Source organism: Somniosus microcephalus, chromosome 12 (assembly GCF_052327205.1).
Source record: "Somniosus microcephalus isolate GS21.2 chromosome 12, FLI_Smic_1.0, whole genome shotgun sequence".
Taxonomy (NCBI): domain Eukaryota; kingdom Metazoa; phylum Chordata; class Chondrichthyes; order Squaliformes; family Somniosidae; genus Somniosus; species Somniosus microcephalus.
In genome coordinates this window covers 189,114,649-189,134,786 of record NC_140998.1, presented here as the reverse complement: position 1 = coordinate 189,134,786, position 20,138 = coordinate 189,114,649, and the positions used below count along the sequence as shown (strand labels likewise).

Here is a 20,138-nt window from a genome sequence, read left to right as displayed (position 1 = left end):
CAATATGACATCGAGTACAAAGGAACTAAACAGCATGGGAATGCTGATGGATTGTCGCGCTTACCGTTGCCGACGGTGGAAGAAGAACTGGCAGTGGATCCAGTGGAGTTATTCCACTCGACTATAGTCGAATGTCTCCCTGTGACGAATGCAAACATAGAAAAGGAAACACGAAATGACCCGACACTCTCCTGGGTCTATGATTTAACGGTGAAGGGATGGCCAGCACATGGCGAACCACTGCTGCCAGCATTCTCGCCGAGAAGAGAACAGCTGTCAATGTGCAGAGGAACCTTGATGTGTGGATCCAGAGTAGTAATTCCACCCAAATTGAAGGATAGCGTGCTCAATGAGCTTCATGAGGGTCATCTGGGAGGGGTAAAAATGAAGAACTTAGCCAGAGCGTTTGTGTGGTGGCCGGGAATCGATAGAGAAATCGAAGAGATGACCAAGAGCTGTACAGGATGCCAGAAGGTCCAAAACGCCCCACCACAAGCCCCTCTACATCCATGGGAGTGGCCCTCATCTCCATGGCAAAGGGTGCACATTGATTTTGCTGGTCCCTTTATGGACTCGATGTTTTTAATTGCGGTGGATGCACATTCAAAGTGGCCAGAGGTAATAAAAATGTCCTCAACCACCACAGAAAAACTATCACAGTCTTACGAACCATATTCGCCAGGAATGGGCTGCCTGAACAGATTTGCTCTGACAATGGACCACAGTTTGTGTCTGAAGAGTTCCGGAGGTTCTTAAAGAACAATGGTGTTAAGCATTACACATCCGCCCCATATCATCCAGCCACTAATGGATTGGCCAAGAGGTTTGTTCAAACATTCAAGAAGGCTAGCAAGGCAATGTGTAATGAAGATATACCCCTACAACACAAGGTGGATAACTTCTTCTTTGCCTACCGGAATGCGACACATGCAGTTACCAACCAAATTCCAGCCATGATGTTCTTCAATCGAAGACTACGATGCCGCTTGGATTTGGTTAAGCCAAACGTCAGAAGAGATGTGGAGAACAGGCAGTTTCAGAATATGAATGAAAGGCCGACCAGGAGTTTTAAGATAGGTCAACCAGTTTTGGCCCGGGACTACCGCACAGAGAAATGGCAGCCAGGAACGATCTGTAAATGGCAAGGACCTCTAATGTATACCGTGGACGTTGGAGAGAGCATTGTAAGACGCCATGCTGACCAGATTCTAGAGTCACTGGAAAACGTCAACTCCACACCACGATCTGATACACCTGGCGATGAAACCGAAGTACCAATTGTATCTACCGCAGAATCGGTGACATTGGAAGCAGACGAACCAAACAACGACATTGATCCCGACTCAACCTTGCCAGAAGAACCTGATATCCCAAAGAGGCGTTATCCAGACAGAATCAGGAAGCCTCCTCAAAGACTGAACTTATAATTGCTTAACTTCAACCAATGTATCTAGCAACCGTAATTGTAATTGTAATTAGTTATTATTTAGTTGTTAAATGAATGTTATGTACTGTTTATCTAAAAGGGGAGGAATTGTTGTGTATGTACCTTTAAGGGAATAACTGGTCTCAGACTGCAGTACCGGCAGTGACCACCCCTGTATAAAAGTCTCTAGCAGGCTTCTGTAGTTTCAGTTTCCAGGTTGTCTCCATTCAGTAAAGACTTGTTATAATCAACTCCTGCAGTCCGTGTCTCAATTATACACGGACATAATAACTGTAACACTGATATACACCACACCCCTCACTGTAACACTGATATACCCCACACCCCTCACTGTAACACTGATATGCCCCACACTCCTCACTGTAACACTCCGATATACCCCACACCCCTCACTGTAACACTCCGATATACCCACACCCCTCACTGTAACACTGATATACCCCACACCCCTCACTGTAACACTGATATACCCCACACCCATCACTGTCACACTGATATACCCCACACCCCTCACTGTAACACTGACATACCCCACACCCATCACTGTAACACACTGATATACCCGACACCCCTCACTGTAACACTGATATACCCCACACCCATCACTGTAACACTGATATACCCCTCACCCATCACTGTAACACTGATATACGCCACACCCCTCACTGTAATACTGATATACCCCACACCCCTCACTGTAACACTGATATACCCCTCACCCATCACTGTAACACTGATATACCCCTCACCCATCACTGTAATACTGATATACCCCACACCCCTCACTGTAACACTGATATACCCCACACCCCTCATTGTAACACTGATATACCCCACACCCCTCACTGTAAAACTGATATACCCCACACCCCTCACTGTAACACTGATATACCCCACACCCCTCACTGGAGCACGATGATCCAGTGGGGAAGTGAGCTGCTGGTTTAGTGGGGCAGTGAGCTGCTGGTTTAGTGGGCCAGTGATCTGCTGGTTGAGTGGGCCAGTGAGCTGCTGGTTGAATGGGGCGGTGAGCTGTTATCATTCATTGTGCTTGCCCATTAATCTCTTTTAGTTTGTTCTTTACACTCCCACACAAGAGTGTTAATTACCTGCTTCTGTAACCTTCAAACCCTCACATCTTCCCATGTCCTTTACAAAAGGGACTGATTCTCTGGCCACACTCCCCAGACACCCTGCTGACATTAAATTCAATCTTCACACTCACCCATACTCGGCAGCAGATGTGTGTCTATCTAAAGTGTGTTTTAACCTAACTTAATCCCTAGTTATTCTATCTTAATATTGATATAATTCTATATGTCAACCAGTGTATTCTATTTAATAATCTATACACACCAATACTTACAAGAACTTTTATAAGGTTTGCTTTCAGAGTGAATTCGCTGGTATTTCAACAGACTGAATGACCTTGTGAATCCCTTCGCACACGGAGCAGGTGAACGGATTTGCTCCAGTGTGAACATGCTGGTGTTCAATGAGGTGGGATGACTGAATCTCTTCCCACAGTGAAAGCAACTGAACAGTCTCTCGTCAATGTGAAATCGCTGGTGTTTCAGCAGGATAGATGACCGACTGAATCCCATCCCACATACGGAGCGGGTGAACAGTCTCTCCCCAGTGTGTCTGCGCCAATGAATTCGCATCTCAGACGGATAATTGAATCCCTTCTATCAGTCCCCACATTCCCACGGTTTCTCCATGGTCCATCTGTCTCTCCTGGTTGGACGATCGGTTGAAGCCTCGTCCACACACAGAACACGTGTACGGTTTCTTCCCGCTGTGAATGGTGTGAAGGTTTTTCCAGCTGTGCAACTGGTTAAAGCTCTTTAAACAGTCTGTGCAGTGGAACATTCTCGCTCAAGTGTGAATGGGTCGCGGTGCTTTCCCAGTCACAATAATGTTTAAAATCCTTTCCCGCACACAAGAACAGGGAAAGATTTCTCCTTCCTCATTCAAAGGCCGATGATATTCAGGTCCTGATGAATCGAGTGACTGTCAGATCTTGGCATGATGTTTGGTTTGAGTTTCTTGTCTGCAATTCCTCCCCTTCTAATACCCTGAAAAAGGAGATTACAAAAGTCATCACTGTAAGTACAGGACAGAAATTCAGAACAAGACAATTCTAGTTCCTATGGAACAATCTTTCCTCTCGTGTTTCCCCCAAAAGCTGTACATTCCTGTCCCACACACACTCCCTCTCCTGAAATCCTTACCCATTGCACCATATCATTGCCCCTCTCCCACTCTCTAACTCCCTCTGCTTTCCAGTTCTACAGCCCTTGTGTGTGAGGAGTGTGATGGAATACTCTTCACTTGCCTTGATGAATACAACTCCAACAACACTCAAGAAGCTCGACACTATCCAGGACAAAGTAGCCCGCTTCATTCACAACCCATCCACCACCTTGGTTTAAGAAGAGTAAAACAAGGTTACACTGCACTTTGGTGACAGTGACCATAATATGGTGAGATTTAAGGTGGTCATGGAAAAGGACAGGGATGGGCCGGAAATAAAGGTTCTAAATTGGGGGAAGGCCGATTTTAATAGGATAAGGCAGGATCTGGCCAAAATGGACTAGGATCAGCTACTTGTAGGAAAATCTGCATCGGAGCAATGGGAGGCTTTCAGAAGGGAGATTGAGATCATACAATGGCAACATGTTCCCGTAAAGGTCAAGGGTTGTTCCAAAAACCACAGGGAACCTTGGATGTCAGGGGATATACGAGAATGGATTAGGAAAAAAAGGAGGGCTTTTGGCAGATACAAAAGGCTAAAGACGGAGGAAGCCCTAGAGGAGTACAAAAAGTGCAGGGGGATACTTAAAAAAGAAATTAGGAGATCAAGGAGGGGCCATGAAATAACACTGGCGAGCAAAATAAAGGAAAATCCTAAGATGTTTTATAAGTATATTAAGGGTAAGAGGATAACTAGGGAAAAAATAGGGCCCATTAGGGACAAAAGTGGCAATCTGTGTGTGGAGCCGGAAGATGTAGGAGGGGTTCTAAATGAATTTTTTGCATCTATTTTCACTATGGAGGAGGACGATGTAGACATAGAAATAGGGCGGGGGGACTGTGATATGCTCGAACATATTAACATCGAGAGGGAGGAGGTATTGGCAGTTTTAGCAGGCCTAAAAATGGATAAATCCCCAGGCCCGGATGAAATGTATCCCAGGCTGCTGTGTGAGGCAAAGGAAGAGATTGCGGGGGCTCTAACACATATATTCAGAACCTCTCTGGCCACAAGGGATGTGCCAGAGGACTGGAGAGCCGCTAATGTAGTACCATTATTCAAGAAGGGAAGTAGGGAAAAACCGGGGAACTACAGGCCAGTGAGCCTAACATCAGTGGTAGGAAAATTATTGGAAAAAATTCTGAGGGACAAAATTAGTCTCCACTTGGAGAGACAAGGATTAATCAGGGATAGTCAACATGGCTTTGTCAAGGGAAGATCATGTCTGACTAATTTGATTGAATTTTTTGAGGGGGTGACTAGGTGTGTGGATGAGGGTAATGCAGTGGATGTGGTATACATGGATTTCAGTAAGGCCTTCGATAAAGTCCCACACAGGAGACTGGTCAAGAAGGTAAGAGCCCATGGAATCCAGGGTGCCTTGGCACATTGGATACAAAACTGGCTTAGTGGCAGAAGGCAGAGGGTGATGGTCGAAGGTTGTTTTTGTGACTGGAAGCCTGTGGCCAGTGGGGTGCCACAGGGGTCGGTGCTGGGTCCCTTGCTGTTTGTGGTCTACATTAATGACTTGGATATGAATGTAAAAGGTATGATCAGTAAGTTCGCGGATGATACAAAAATTGGTAGGGTGGTAAATAGCGAGGAGGGTAGCCTCAGTCTGCAGGACGATATAGATGGGTTGGTCAGATGGGCGGAACAGTGGCAAATGGAATTTAACCCGGAAAAGTGCGAGATGATGCACTTTGGGGGGACTAACAAGGCAAGGGAATACACAATGAATGGTAAGACCCTAGGCAAGACGGAGGGGCAGAGGGATCTGGGTGTGCAAGTACACAGATCCCTGAAGGCGGCAGAACAGGTGGATAAGGTGGTAAAAAAGGCATATGGGATACTTGCCTTCATTAGCCGAGGCATAGAATATAAGAGCAAGGAGATTATGATGGAGCTGTATAAAACACTGGTTAGGCCACAGCTGGAATACTGTGTGCAGTTCTGGTCGCCACACTACAGGAAGGATGTGATCGCTTTGGAGAGGGTGCAGAGGAGATTCACCAGGATGTTACCAGGGCTGGAGCGCTTCAGCTATGAAGAAAGACTGGGCAGATTGGGTTTGTTTTCCTTGGAGCAGAGGAGGCTGAGGGGGGACATGATTGAGGAGTACAAAATTATGAGGGGCATAGATAGGATGGATACTGAGGAGCTTTTTCCCTTAGTAGAAGGGTCAATAACTAGAGGGCATAGATTCAAGGTAAAGGGCGGGAGGTTTAGAGGGGATTTGAGAAAGAACTTTTTCACCCAGAGGGTGGTTGGAGTCTGGAACTCACTGCCTGAAAGGGTTGTGGAGGCAGGAACCCTCACAACATTTAAGAAGCATTTGGATGAGCACTTGAAATGCCATAACATACAAGGCTATGGACCAAATGCTGGAATATGGGATTAGATTAGACAGGGCTTGATGGCTGGCACGGACACGATGGGCCGAAGGGCCTCTATCTGTGCTGTATAACTCTATGACTCTATGCAGTAGGAGTAAATTGGCACAGCAGGCAGTGGAAACCAGTTTTCTAACCAATCAGCAGGGGCGACTCATTTGGCTGTAAACAAACAAACAGTATAAAAAGACCAGTCCTAGTGCGAGCAAGTACTGAGTGCGAGTCATCAAAGAGTGCTGTGAGTTTGGGTAAGTGCGAGAGTTCTTTAATTGTTATTTCTCTTTAAATCATTCTTGATAAGATTACTTAAGCAGTTTAAGTAAAGGGGAAAAGTTAAATATTTGGGATTCTGTTGGTTTAAGAAGAGTAAAACAAGGTTACACTGCAGTAGGAGTAAATTGACACAGCAGGCAGTGGAAACCAGTTTTCTAACCAATCAGCAGGGGTGACTCATTTGGCTGTAAACAAACAAACGGTATAAAAAGACCAGTCCTAGTGCGAGCAAGCACTGAGTGTGAGTCATCAAAGAGTGCTGTGAGTTTGGGTAAGTGTGAGAGTTCTTTAATTGTTATTTCTCTTTAAATCATTCTTGATAAGATTACTTAAGCAGTTTAAGTAAAGGGGAAAAGTTAAATATTTGGGATTCTGTTGGTTTAAGAAGAGTAAAACAAGGTTACACTGCAGTAGGAGTAAATTGGCACAGCAGGCAGTGGAAACCAGTTTTCTAACCAATAAGCAGGGGTGACTCATTTGGCTGCAAACAAACAAACAGTATAAAAAGACCAGTCCTAGTGCGAGCAAGCACTGAGTGCAAGTCATCAAAGAGTGCTGTGAGTTTGGGTAAGTGTGAGTTAGGGTAAGTGGGGTGTTAGGTGCTCTTTTCAAACTTTAACTCTGTGGGTTGTAGTTAATAAGGCCTTTCTGGTGCAGAGTGACTGTTGGTAAACCATTTAACTGGTGTAACTAGAGGGATTGATTGAATTTAAATCCAATTAATTAAAGGGGATACTAGCATCTAAAATCGGGCAGAGGGTGTCCATAACTAACAATAAAAAATGCAATTAATTACATAGAATGGAGCAGGTGATGTGTTACTGTTGCGAGACGTAGGAGCCGGTGAACCCCGTTGAGGCTCACGGTGATTACGTCTGTGACAAGTGTCTGCTGCTACAGGAACTCCAGCTCCGTGTTGATGAGCTGGAGTCTGAGCTTCAGATACTGCGACACATCAGGGAGGGGGAGAAGTACCTGGACTCTGTGTATCAGGAGGTGGTCACACCTATGAAGTTAATTAATTCAGATGTAGCCCATGGTCAGGGACAGGACGGTGAGACTATGAGTGAGGCAGGTATGGGGATCCAGGAGGTAGAGCTGGAGGAGCCGCAGCCCTTGCTCTTGTCCAACAGGTTCGAGGTTCTTACTCCCTGTGGGGACAGGAGCAGGGACTGCAGGGAGGATGAGCAACCTGGCCACAGCACCGTGGAACGGGGGGCCATTCAAGAGGGGGGAGTAACTAGAAATGTTGTAGTGGTAGGGGATAGTATTATTAGGGGGATAGATAGAGTTCTCTGCAGCCGAGAGCGAGCGTCCCGAAGGCTGTGTTGCCTACCCGGTGCCAGGGTTAAGGACATCTCCTCTGGGCTGGAAAGAAACTTGCAGTGGGAGGGGGTGGATCCAGTTGTCGTGGTCCATGTTGGTACAAACGACGTAGATAGGACTAGGAAGCCGGTTCTGTTAAAGGAGTATGAGCAACTAGGGGTCAAATTAAAAAACAGAACCTCAAGGGTAATAATCTCTGGATTATTACCTGAGCCACAAGCAAATTTGGCTAGGACAAATAAAATTAGAGAGTTAAATGCGTGGCTCAAAGACTGGTGTGGGAGAAATGGGTTATGCTTCCTGGGACACTGGCACCAGTACTGGGGCAGGAGGGAGCTGTTCCATTGGGATGGGCTTCACTTGGCCAGTGCTGGGACTAGAGTCCTGGCGGATCATATAACTAGGGCTGTAGAGAGGGCTTTAAACTAACTAGTGGGGGGGAGGTTCCTAGAGGGCAAATAATAAAAATGACAACGGAGAAGGTCATAGACTTAGGTAGCAGTGGGGAAATTAAAAACCAGAGCGTGTCAGGAAGGGGCAGAAGGTATGGAGTAAAAGGTAAAGTAATAAAAAGGGCAAAAGCAGGAACTAAGTGTCACAAAACATATTTGAAAGTTCTCTATCTGAATGCACGTAGCATTCGTAACAAAATAGATGAGTTAATGGCACAAATAACTACATATGGTTATGATCTTGTGGCCATTACAGAAACATGGCTGCAGGGTGACAATGCCTGGGAATTAAACATACCAGGTTATTTCACGATCAGGAAGGACAGGCAGGAAGGAAGGGGAGGTGGGGTGGCTATGTTAATAAAGGAAGGAATCACTGTAATACAGAGAAATGATATTGGGTCAAAAGATCAGGATAATGAAACAGTTTGGGTGGAGGTAAGGAATAATAAGGGGAAAAAAACGCTAGTGGGCGTAGTCTATAGGCCTCCGAACAGTTGCAACTCTGTTGGACGGAATATCAATCAGGAAATAGTTGAGGCTTGTAATAAGGGAACATCTATAATTATGGGGGATTTTAACTATCATATTAATTGGACAAATCAAATTGGGCAGGGCTGCCTTGAGGATGAGTTCATTGAGTGTATTAGGGGTGGGTTTCTTGAGCAGTATGTAACTGAACCGACCAGGGGGCAAGCAACCTTAGATCTGGTCCTGTGTAACGAGACAGGATTAATTAAAAATGTCCTAGTAAAGGATCCCCTTGGAATGAGTGACCATAACATGGTTGAATTCCATATTCAATTAGAGGGTGAGAAGGTTGGATCTCAAACAAGTCTGCTAAGCTTGAATAAAGGAGACTATGAAGGTATGAGAGCGGAATTGAGTGGATTGACAAAATAGATTAAAGGGTAAGACGATACATGATCAGTGGTGTACATTTAAGGAGTTATTTTACAACTTCCAAAAAATATATATTCCACTGAGAAGAAAAGGGTGTAAAAGAAAAGACAGCCATCCGTGGCTAAGTAAAGAAATTAAGGATAGTATTTGACTAAAAACAAGGGCATATAAGGTAGCCAAATCTAGTGGGAGGATAGAGGATTGGGAAAACTTTAAAAGACAGCAAAAAATAACAAAAAGATTGATTAAGAAAGGGAAGATAGATTATGAAAGTAAATTAGCAAAAAATATAAAAACAGATAGTAAGAGTTTTTATAGTTATATAAAAAGAAAAAGGGTGGCTAAAGTAAATGTTGGTCCCTTAGAAGATGAGACCGGGAAATTAATGGTGGGAAATATGGAGATGGCAAAAACACTGAATGAATATTTTGTATCAGTCTTTACAGTAGAGGACACTAAGAATATCCCAACACTGGACAAACAGGGGGCTATAGGGGGGGGGAGGAGCTAAACACGATCAAAATCACTAAGGAAGTGGTACTTGGTAAAATAATGGGACTCAAGGCGGATAAATCACCTGGACCTGATGGCTTATGTCCTAGGGTCTTGAGGGAAGTGGCGGTAGGGATTGTGGATGCATTGGTAATAATTTTCCAAAACTCCCTGGACTCAGCAAAGGTCCCGGCAGACTGGAAAACTGCCAATGTAACACCCTTATTTAAAAAGGGCAGTAGGCAGAAGGCTGGAAACTATAGACCGGTTAGCCTAACATCTGTGGTAGGTAAAATTTTGGAGTCCATTATTAAGGAGACAGTAACAGGACATTTGCATAATCATAATTTAATAGGACAAAGTCAGCATGGTTTTATGAAGGGGAAGTCATGTTTGACAAATTTGCTGGAGTTCTTTGAGGAAGTAACATATAGGGTGGATAAAGGGGAACCAGTGGACGTAGTGTATTTAGACTTCCAAAAGGCATTTGACAAGGTGCCACACAAAAGATTATTGCTTAAGATAAAAAATCACGGGATTGGGGGTAATATTCTGGCATGGATAGAGGATTGGCTATCTAACAGAAGGCAGAGAGTTGGGATAAATGGTTCATTCTCAGACTGGCAATCAGTAACTAGTGGTGTTCCGCAGGGGTCAGTGCTGGGTCCCCAGCTCTTTACAATCTATATTAACGATTTGGAGGAGGGGACCGAGTGTAACATATCAAAGTTTGCAGATGATACTAAGATGGGAGGGAAAGTAGTGAGTGAGGAGGACATAAAAAACCTGCAAGGGGACATAGACAGGCTAAGTAAGTGGGCAGAGATTTGGCAGATGGAATACAATACTGGAAAGTGTGAGGTTATGCACTTTGGCAGGAAAAATCGTAGAGCAAGTTATTATCTTAATGGCAAGAAACTTTAAAGTTCTGAAGTACAAAGGGATCTGGGGGTCCTGGTGCACGAAACTCAAAAGGTTAGTATGCAGGTGCAGCAAGTGATTAAGAAGGCCAATGGAATGTTGGCTTTCATTGCTAGGGGGATAGAATATAAAAATAGGGAGGTATTGCTTCAGTTGTTCAAGGTATTGGTGAGACCGCACCTGGAATACTGCGTACAGTTTTGGTGTCCGTACTTAAGAAAGGACATACTTGCTCTCGAGTCAGTACAAAGAAGGTTCACTCGGTTAATCCCGGGGATGAGGGGATGAACATATGAGGAGAGGTTGAGTAGATTGGGACTCTACTCATTGGAGTTCAGAAGAATGAGAGACGATCTTATTGAAACATATAAGATTGTGAAGGGGTTGGATCGGGTGGATGCGGGGAAGATGTTCCCGATGATGGGTGAAACTCGAACTAAGGGGCATAGTCTTAGAATAAGGGGCTGCTCTTTCAAAACTGAGATGAGGAGGAACTACTTCACTCAGAGGGTGGTAGGTTCATGGAATATGCTGCCCCAAAAAGCTGTAGAAGCTACATCATTACATAAATTTAAAACAGAAATAGACAGCTTCCTAGAAGTAAAGGGAATTAAGGGTTACGGGGAGCGGGCAGGAATTTGGACATGAGTCTAGGTTCGGATCGGACATGGCCCTGTGGGTAGCGGAGCGGGCCCAGGGGCCGTGTAGCCTGATCCTGCTCCTATTTCGTGTGTCTAATTCTGTTAGATTCAGGAGATGGTTCTGTGATAGTAGATTGGCGGTTAGGATCAGATCAGCCATGATCTTACTGAATGGCGAAGCAGGCTCAAGGGGCCGATTGGCCTACTCCTGCTCCTATTTCTTATGTTCTTATGTTCTTAAACATTCACCCCCTCCACCACCGGCATACCGTGGCTGCAGTGTGTACCATCTACAAGATGCACTGCAGCAACTCGCCAAGGCTTCTTTGGCAGTACCTCCCAAACCAGCGACCTCTCCCACCTAGCAGGACAAGGGTAGCAGGAGCATGGGAACACCCCCACCTCCAAAGGCAAAGGCAGGTGTATGGAGTTAGGTCACAGATTAGCCATTATCTCATTAAATGCCAGAACAGGCTCGAGGGGCTAACAGGCCTACTCCTGTTCCATTTCTCTGGTGTTGCTCAAAGTGAATCAGAGTTTTTTAACAACAGAGATAGTATGCCATGTAGTATATCAGAGACACCAACTTAGTGAATAAATAAGTCAAAGAGTGATTTCATTACATGGTATTCTGGGATTTTTACCAGTACTTTGGGGATTGAATTTGCAGCTTTCCATGAAAAACTATAAAACAGTGTTCTTTATTATATGTACCTTTACCTATGCTCTCAATTTTTAATTTTTTTAAAATTCCAGGATACACAGCAAGATAGTAGTCGGTACCTAATTGATTAGCAGCAGTGGTAAGGGGGAGGTCCTTGGTTTTAGTAATATAGGGACAAGCAACCTGGACGTTGTAGTGTGGAGTGGATGAGCCTGGGATTTGATGGCACTAGGTTGGGGTCAGTGTTGCCAGATTTGGCAAGACAATTAGGTTAGGTTTTTTCTTGCTGTGTGGGGAAAAATGGCTTTGGGCAGGTGCCTAATTTTTGGGCTAGTTTGTTAACCGAAAGTGGCATTTCTTTGCAGGTCTCACTTAAATGTGCTGCTGCTAAACTCACAATTGGAACGTTGAATCCCATCTGCACGTCGCACAAGTGCACCCCGTTGCTATGGGGACTGGTTGGCCCATACACAAGCGCATAAACTTGGCAACGGTGCAAGGCGGGGTGGGGAGAAGTCTCAGATCACGATAGTTTAAGCAATTGATGACTGTTGATTTTGGCTTGAGTGGCATGCTTAAACTTTGCATTTGGCGGCGCGGGGACAAGTCCCGCCTTCCTTCACCAAGATGGCGGCCAGTTGCCAGTGTAACCCGGGTCTGTCGCCGGGGAAAACTCCTTCAGCAAGGTGGTGGACAGTCGCTCCGCTCACCCGGGCCGCGCCTGACGATGCGAAGGAAACACGAGGCCCCGCGGGGTCTTATTCCCGCCCTTTGTCTTTGGGCCTTGGTTCAAAGGGCGCGCGCTCAGCCTCCCTGGGCGCGTGAGGCGGGCTGTCTCCTCACGCCGGCGCTCGCGCCCTGCTCAACCCTCAGCCGCAGCGCTCTGATTGGCCGTAGCGCCGCCCACGTGTCGCCCTTCTGTCGGCCCCGCCCCCGGGGGGAGGCGGGGCTATAAATAGAGGCGGCGTTGCTGGGCAGCGGGCAGCAAGCGGGAGGGTGCAGGAGGTTGGGCGGGCCTTTCACAGGGCGGGAAAGCACATTCTCACTCATTGCACACTTTTAGACCAAATGCTGAGGGATTTGTAGCTACAAAAAAAAATCCGGTCAAAAATCATTTCTGAACGAGAAAAATAACAAAAATATTCTGAGGGAAAACCAGGAGCTGGCAGGGTTACTTTTAGTCAGAAAGAGACTCAGGTCCTGTTAGTCTGAGGGAAAGTCAGAAGAAAAGACCGCTTCAGATATTAGTGCCACATAAACTAAACACTGCTGCTGACAGGGAAGTCTTTCACTCAGATTGGGCTTCATTTTAGCCCCGTGAGGTGACAGAAAAAGGAAGAAATAATCGACCCCGGGGGCAAAACCATTGAAAAGACTGAGGGATCGAGAAGGGCACAAAAATCCGAGGGAAAAGTTGAGTAAATAAGGTGGCCAACCTCAGGAAGGGATGGGCAAAACTCAGAGTGACAGGGAAGATACTGAAGAGGGCAAGGCCATGTCTGAGAAGAGCAAATCGGAGGTGAGATGAGGGGAGATTTCAAATGGAAACCAGAAAGAAAATGCTGGAGAAATGTATTGTTTGCAACTTGAGATGGGGAAGATTCAGCTGCTCAGTCCCAAAAGATACCAATCACATTAATACTGTCAGTAGGGAGTGGCTGAGTTCCCCAGTGTTTAGATTGGATCACTAACATTAATATTGATCAGGGAGACCATTTGGCCCATCGAACTTATCCTTCCAGTAGAAACTTAAGATTCCTTTATCACAATATCTAACTGCTTAAATTAATTCATTTTTGTTTTTTGCCTCTACTACCCTCCCCAGGCGACCATTTCAGGTACTGATAATTCCTGCTGTGACCTTCGTTCTGAACTTCTCTTTTACCAGGTTTATCCTAGTCTTGTTGTGACAATTTAACTGAAAGTACTGCTGTGGTTTTGTCTTTCCTGTTCCATTTAGTACCTTATGTCTGATCAGAGACTGAGCAAATCTTCCGAAACATGAAGAGTGATCTGATCGAGGTGTTTTAAAAGAAGGTCCACCGCCATCTTCTCAAGGCAACTAGGGATGGGCATTAAAGATGGTTTTGTCAGCATTGACCACATCCTGTGTAATAATTAAAAAGGGAATTGACAAGATAGATTATTTCCAAAAGTAATTTTGCTGATCGTGAAATCTGTAAGAAAGGGACATAAATTTAAAACTAAAACTAAGCTATTGAAAAGTTAATCCAGGAAAATATTCTTGAAGCAAAATGTTATGGGAATGTGAAACGCACTACCACAGGAGGCCATTGATTCAGTTATTTAAAAGGTGATAGATTCTTGGGTTATCAGGATATTAAGTGAATGGTGATAGTGGCAAAACATGAATGAGGTTAAAGGGTCGGATCTAACATACTTAACAACATGCTCAGTGGACTATTCCTGTTCTTGTATTCCTTGAAGTTACGAGACTGATCTCGACCATGACGTTCAGGTGAGTGTGAATAATGTCGCACTGAGCTGAGAGGAATCGGAGGCATTCACTGTGGGTGTCCTTTAATCGCTCAAAAACAAGTACCGAAATCCTGCTGTAGGTTATTTGGTTACAATTGGCTGTGGAATGAGCATGTGCACTTAAAGAAAGAGAGGAAGAATAATTTTAAAAAGTGGTGGTGAGTGGAAGCATTTTTAGCCATTTTGTTTTGCCTCTCCAGACATCCTCTGGCGCATGTTAACACCACAATTGGTTGTAGAAGGTCTTGTGAGACAACCCTTCAAGACATTTCAACATCATGATGCCATAATAATGATTACTCTGCTCCTAATAAAGAGTGCCTGTGCCCTTGGAACAAATGTCATTGTCTTCACTGGACAAAAAAGATGCCAGTGGATTTGTTCTTAATTATGTCTTCAAGAACCAGGCTCTCAGAATGATAGAATTGTACAAAGACTTTGACCCCAACAGATCTTTCATCAAGACAGTGCCCTTAAATAGACAATCACACTTTTGGTCTCATCCTGAGGATGTCATATATGCAAATCTTGACTGTAAATGATTCTCCCCGGTGTCATAGATATTCAAGGCTGGGCCTTTGATTGCCCCTAGAGAGCTCCACATTGTCAGACTGACCAATGTTGGGCCATTGGATCCCAGCAGAAGCTTATGACTTGGGAATACATCCCATTCAACTCTCAGGTCCCACTGACTGGTTTCTTCTACTGAATGGTGAACTCTGCACTGTTGAAGTGCAAGATCCTCACAAGCTTACTTCCTTTCTGTGTCTTGTATTGCCATTTCATGGGCACCTTTTGTCAGTCTGCTCTTTACAACACCTGAGGGGCATCTGTGCTTTCATGATCTAGAGTCTGGGGAGGGGATTGAGTGCGCTCAGTACATTCTGAATGACGGGAGCTGATTTTGGTTGGTGTGGGAGTTATTCTATCAACACCTTTATTTATGAGTGTGCAGCAAGCATTGTTAACCTGGTTCCTACTCTGAACTAATTTCAAACATCTCTGAGGCAGCATTCGCTATGACAATACTGGTGGCCAAGATACAGTCTTCTGTCAACTGATAATTGAGGAGGTTTGCTCCATCAAGAAGCAAATGCTCTCTACTCAGTTGCACCCCCTCCCTGCCCTGCCAAAAAAACATCCCAGAACGTTTCAGCCCAATCTTAGCTCTTAAACTTATGAAAAAGTTCCTTACAGAGCAAGTTTACAATGCAGGCTGGGCACAGTTGACCTAAAGGATACTTATTTTGAATAACATTTAGCTTTGCCACTTACAACTCCCTCAGGTTTAGTTTTGAGGGTCCTAGATACCAGCACACAATGGTGTTTTTATACCTTTATTTAGCTATGCTTGTGTGAAATTCCTGTCTGTCTTGTAGTCCTTATAAAGCTGTTACTAGCACCATGTCAACAGGCGAACAAGTTCCTGGAATTTCAGATTCTCTATTAATTGAGACATCGTCGAACTAATACAGAGCCCTAATGTTTGTAGCTGCCTTGTATCAGACAGCCCCAGGAAAGTTCTTGTCTCCATAACTACGCAATTACTTAGATACTGATGTAACTTTTGTGTGAAGAGACTCAGATTACACCAGGGCTTCCTTTGTGTTCTTGGACTGAAGGTGTTCTATTTGTCATTCTAAGTACTTTATTATTTGTGACATCCGATGTGACTATGACAAAAGTAAACTAGCTCACCTCGTCCTTCTTGACCTGTCTCCAGCCTTTGACACGGTTGACCATAGCATCCTCCTCCAGCGCCTCTCCACCGTCATCCAGCTTGGTGGGTCTGCACTCGCCTAGTTCCATTCTTATCTATCTAATCATAGCCAGAGAATCACCTGCAATGGCTTTTCTTCCCGCTGCCACACTATTACCTCTGATGGCCCCCCAAGAATCTATGCTTGGCCCCCTCCTATTTCTCATCGACAAACTGCCCCTCGGCAACATCATCCGAAAACATAGTGTCAGTTTCCAAATGTACACTGACGCCACCCAGCTCTACCTCACCATCACCTCTCTCGACCCCTCCACAGCCTTTGAATTGTCAGACTGCCGTCCAACATCCAGTATTGGATGAGCAGAACTTTCCTCCCACTAAATCACGGGAAGACCAAATCCATTACCTTCAGTCCACGAAACAAACTCAATTCCCTAGCCACTGACTCCATCCCTCTCCCTGGCAATTGTCTGAGGCTGAATCAGACTGTTCGCAATCTTGGTTTCATATTTGACCCCGAGATGACCATCTGACCACATATCTGCGGCATCACTAAGACCGCCTATTTCCACCTCTGGAACATCGCCCGACTCTGCCCCTGCCTCAGCTCATCTGCTGCTGAAACCCTCATCCATGCCTTTGTTATCTCTAGACTTGATTATTCAACGTACGCCTGGCCAGCCTTGCACTTTCTACTCTCCTCAAACTTGAGGTCATCCAAAACTCTGCTGCCTGTGTCCTAACTGGGACCAAGTCCCGGTGACCCATCACCCCTGTGTTCACTGATCTACATTAGCTCCCTGTTAAGCAATGCCATGACTTAAAAATTCTCATGCTTATTTTCAAATCCCTACATGGCCTCACCCCTCCCTATCTCTGTAATCTCCTCCAGCCCCACAAACTTCAGAGACATCTACACTCCTCTAATTCTGGCCTCTTGAGCATCCCCAATTTTAATTGCTCCACCGTTGGCGGCTGTGCATTCAGCTACCAAAGCTTTAAGCTCTGGATTGCCCTCCCTGAACCCCTCCGCTTCTCTACCTCTCTTTCCACCTTTAAGAAGCTCCTTAAAACCTACCTCTTTGACCAAGCTCTGCCCTCATATCTGTTTATGTGGCTCGGTGTCAAATTTTGATTAACAATGCTCCTGTGAAGGAGCTTGGGATGTTTTACTACATTAAATGAGCTATATAAATACAATTTTGTTGTTGTGATACCTCTTCAGCAGAACTTGTGTTGTCCATGTTATGTTCATTAATAACTAGACATTCTTATTATGAACACAGCTAGCTTCTAGCTAGTTATTTATTCAGTACACGTTCTCTAGGTGCAGTATCTGTAGAGGCTTCCATGTGTGCTCCTGTGTGCAGGCTGCCATCTTGACTGTTGCCTTCTGGGTAACCTAGTGCCTCATGGGTAATGTAGTCTTAAACATACAGCTATATACAGCTCTACACAGCTCCACCTAGTGTCCACTATAGAATGACATGCTATTGATCACTACAGTCCATGGTCTCTTCATCCATCTCCATTGGGCCAGCTGGTAGAGGTGGGCTGGGCCTCTGCTCTGGAATTGAAGATGATTGGAGCATCAAAACCTTCTCTAAAGGTTTCTGCTGTAGCCACTTCCTTCTCAAATATAGCTGGTGACAGATGCTTCCCTCTCGAAGATGACTACTGAAGATTCATCCTGGCATATGAGCTGGCTACTACTCTTTTCCCTCAGAGCCTGGCAAGAAAGAAGTGTATCATATCCTTCTCTACCAGGCAGGCTTTTTGGGTCAAATGAACTGATAGTTGGGCTTGTCCAGCTTTATTTTTAGTGTGCCATAGTACAAAGATCATATGGACAACAACCACACCATCATGACATTGACGTGTTTTGTAGCGAGGCTGCCCTTTATGTGATTTTCTACCAGCGATTAGTGCCAGCACACTCTAGTGACATGCAGGATATTCTTGTAAAGAATGGCAGATCTGACTGGGCAGCTAATCCCACATTTGTAGAACTTTACTTTGTGGAGATTACAGATTTTGATGCCTAGATGTATCAGGAATCACATTCATTTTATGTTTTCAGATTATAGACAAGTTTAAAGACATTGCCGTTCATTTTTCCAAAGATGAATGGGCAGAGCTGAGTGAATGGGAAGAGATCCGTTACAAGAATGTGAAGCGGAACTATGAAGCCATGCTCGCAAAAGGTTTGTACTGAATCCATTTTAAAAATTCCTTTCTACATTTCTCCCTTCCTCTCCTGAACACTTTGATACGTACTGGCACACGTTCCTTCCAATATTGCACCCAAGTGGATATTCTCCTCATATGAGGTCAGACATTTTGGCTGTGATTTTCCATTTCACTACTGCTTGCACACATTAGGAACACATATCAGGAAATCCAGTATCCTCGGCCTGTGATACTCTGAATATTAATTTAATGGCTGTAAAGTTATTGGCTGAGGTCCAGAATTTCCCAATATACGCTCCTTATGAGGGTCAGGACTGCTGAAGCAAAAAATCCTGTCTGAGAGTTGATGGACAGCAACGCTGATCCTGAACCTGCCTTCATCTGACTAGCACACATTAAAAAATTTTTTTTTTTAGTTATACAGCACAGAAAGAGGCCCTTCGGCCCATCGCGTCTGTGCCGGCCATCAAGCCCTGTCTAATCTAATCCCATTTTCCAGCATTTGGTCCGTAGCCTTGTATGCTCTGGCATTTCAAGTGCTCATCCAAATGCTTCTTGAATGTTGCGAGGGTTTCTGCCTCCACCACCCTTTCAGGCAGTGAGTTCCAGATTCCAACCACCCTCTGGGTGAAAAAGTTCTTCCTCAAATCCCCTCTAAGCCTCCAGCCCCTTACCTTGAATCTATGCCCCCTTGTTATTGACCCCTCTACTAAGGGAAAAAGTTCCTTTCTATCTACCCTATCTATGCCCCTCATAATTTTGTACACCTCAATCAGGTCCCCCCTCAGCCTTCTCTGCTCCAAGGAAAACAACCCCAGCTTGTCCAGTCTCTCTTCATAGCTGACGCGCTCCAGCCCAGGTAACATCCTGGTGAATCTCCTCTGCACCCTCTCCAAAGCAATCACATCATTCCTATATTTTTCAGCAGAAAAACTGGATAGTGACCAAGAGTGAAACTCCTGACTGATATTTTTACCCCTTCCTAACCCAAAGTGAGGCCACTTTTAACATTTCCGTTGTCACTGTGGCTGAGATGAGCTAACTGCGCAGGCCACCCATCAAACCTGGGTCTTTCTGGTCTTTCTGACCCTGTTCCATTATTAGACAGTACATTTTACCAAATAAGCTATTTGGAGAGCCTGATAGTATTCTGATTCTGGGATTCCTTCCAATCCTTCTAATCCTCCCAGGCAATGTCGCTAAAATGGCGATTGAGTGCCATTCTAGGCACAAGTCGTTGCTGTTTTGAACCAGGCGATAGAATACGTACACTTTTCCCTTTCATTTTCCCTTCCCTGAGAGAAGAGTTTCCAAACCAACCCTGCAACACAATCTCCATTAACTGATTTCCAATAGATATTGGAGATTTTACACTGCAATCAAAAGCAATGATTTATCTCAATGAGATGATGGTGTTCATAGGGAGCACAAAGCCATATTCAGTGGCCCCCAGTTACCCCTTATTACCATGAGTTTAAACTTTAGAACTAGTTGCTAGACACAGCCTGGCAACATATTTGTGTAGAAATTGCCCTGAATGGAGAATGTGCCCACAACTCAATGCTCCCATTCATAAAGGGAGGGATTGCCCTGGTTAGGGTTACGGTTGCATAGTGGTTCTATTACTGGACTAGTAATCCAGAGCCCTGGACTAATGATCCAGCGACATGAATTCAAATCACATGATGGCAGCTGGAGAATTTAAATTCAATTAATTAAATAAATCTGGAATAAAAAGCTGGTGTCAGTAATGGTGACCATGAAACTACCAGATTGTCATAAAAACCTATCAGGTTCACTAATGTCCTTTAGGGAAGGAAATCTGCCATCCTTACCCGGCCTGGCCTATATGTGACTGCAGACCCACAACAATGTGGTTAACTCTTAACTGCCCTCTGAAATGACGGCTCACCACCACCTTCTGAAGGGCCATTAGGGATGGGCTAAACATGCGGGCCTT

General features: G+C 44.8%; 2 protein-coding genes across 2 annotated transcripts in view; one reads left to right on the top strand and one right to left on the bottom strand.

The window, feature by feature from the left end:
- LOC147109783 (uncharacterized) overlaps nt 1–3,111 on the bottom strand; it is a 44,586-nt gene extending 41,475 nt beyond the window's left edge. The window contains 1 exon segment of the mRNA XM_086002376.1: nt 2,958–3,111. Coding sequence (XP_085858502.1) covers nt 2,958–3,111 — 154 coding nt within the window.
- Nucleotides 3,112–12,631: 9,520 nt separating this feature from the next.
- LOC147109782 (histone-lysine N-methyltransferase PRDM9-like) overlaps nt 12,632–20,138 on the top strand; it is a 30,705-nt gene continuing 23,198 nt past the window's right edge. Inside the window, exons 1-2 of the mRNA XM_086003883.1 lie at nt 12,632–13,288; nt 18,069–18,192. Of these exons, the coding sequence (XP_085860009.1) occupies nt 13,217–13,288; nt 18,069–18,192 (196 nt within the window). The 5' untranslated portion in view covers nt 12,632–13,216. The remainder of the gene's footprint in view (nt 13,289–18,068; nt 18,193–20,138) is intronic.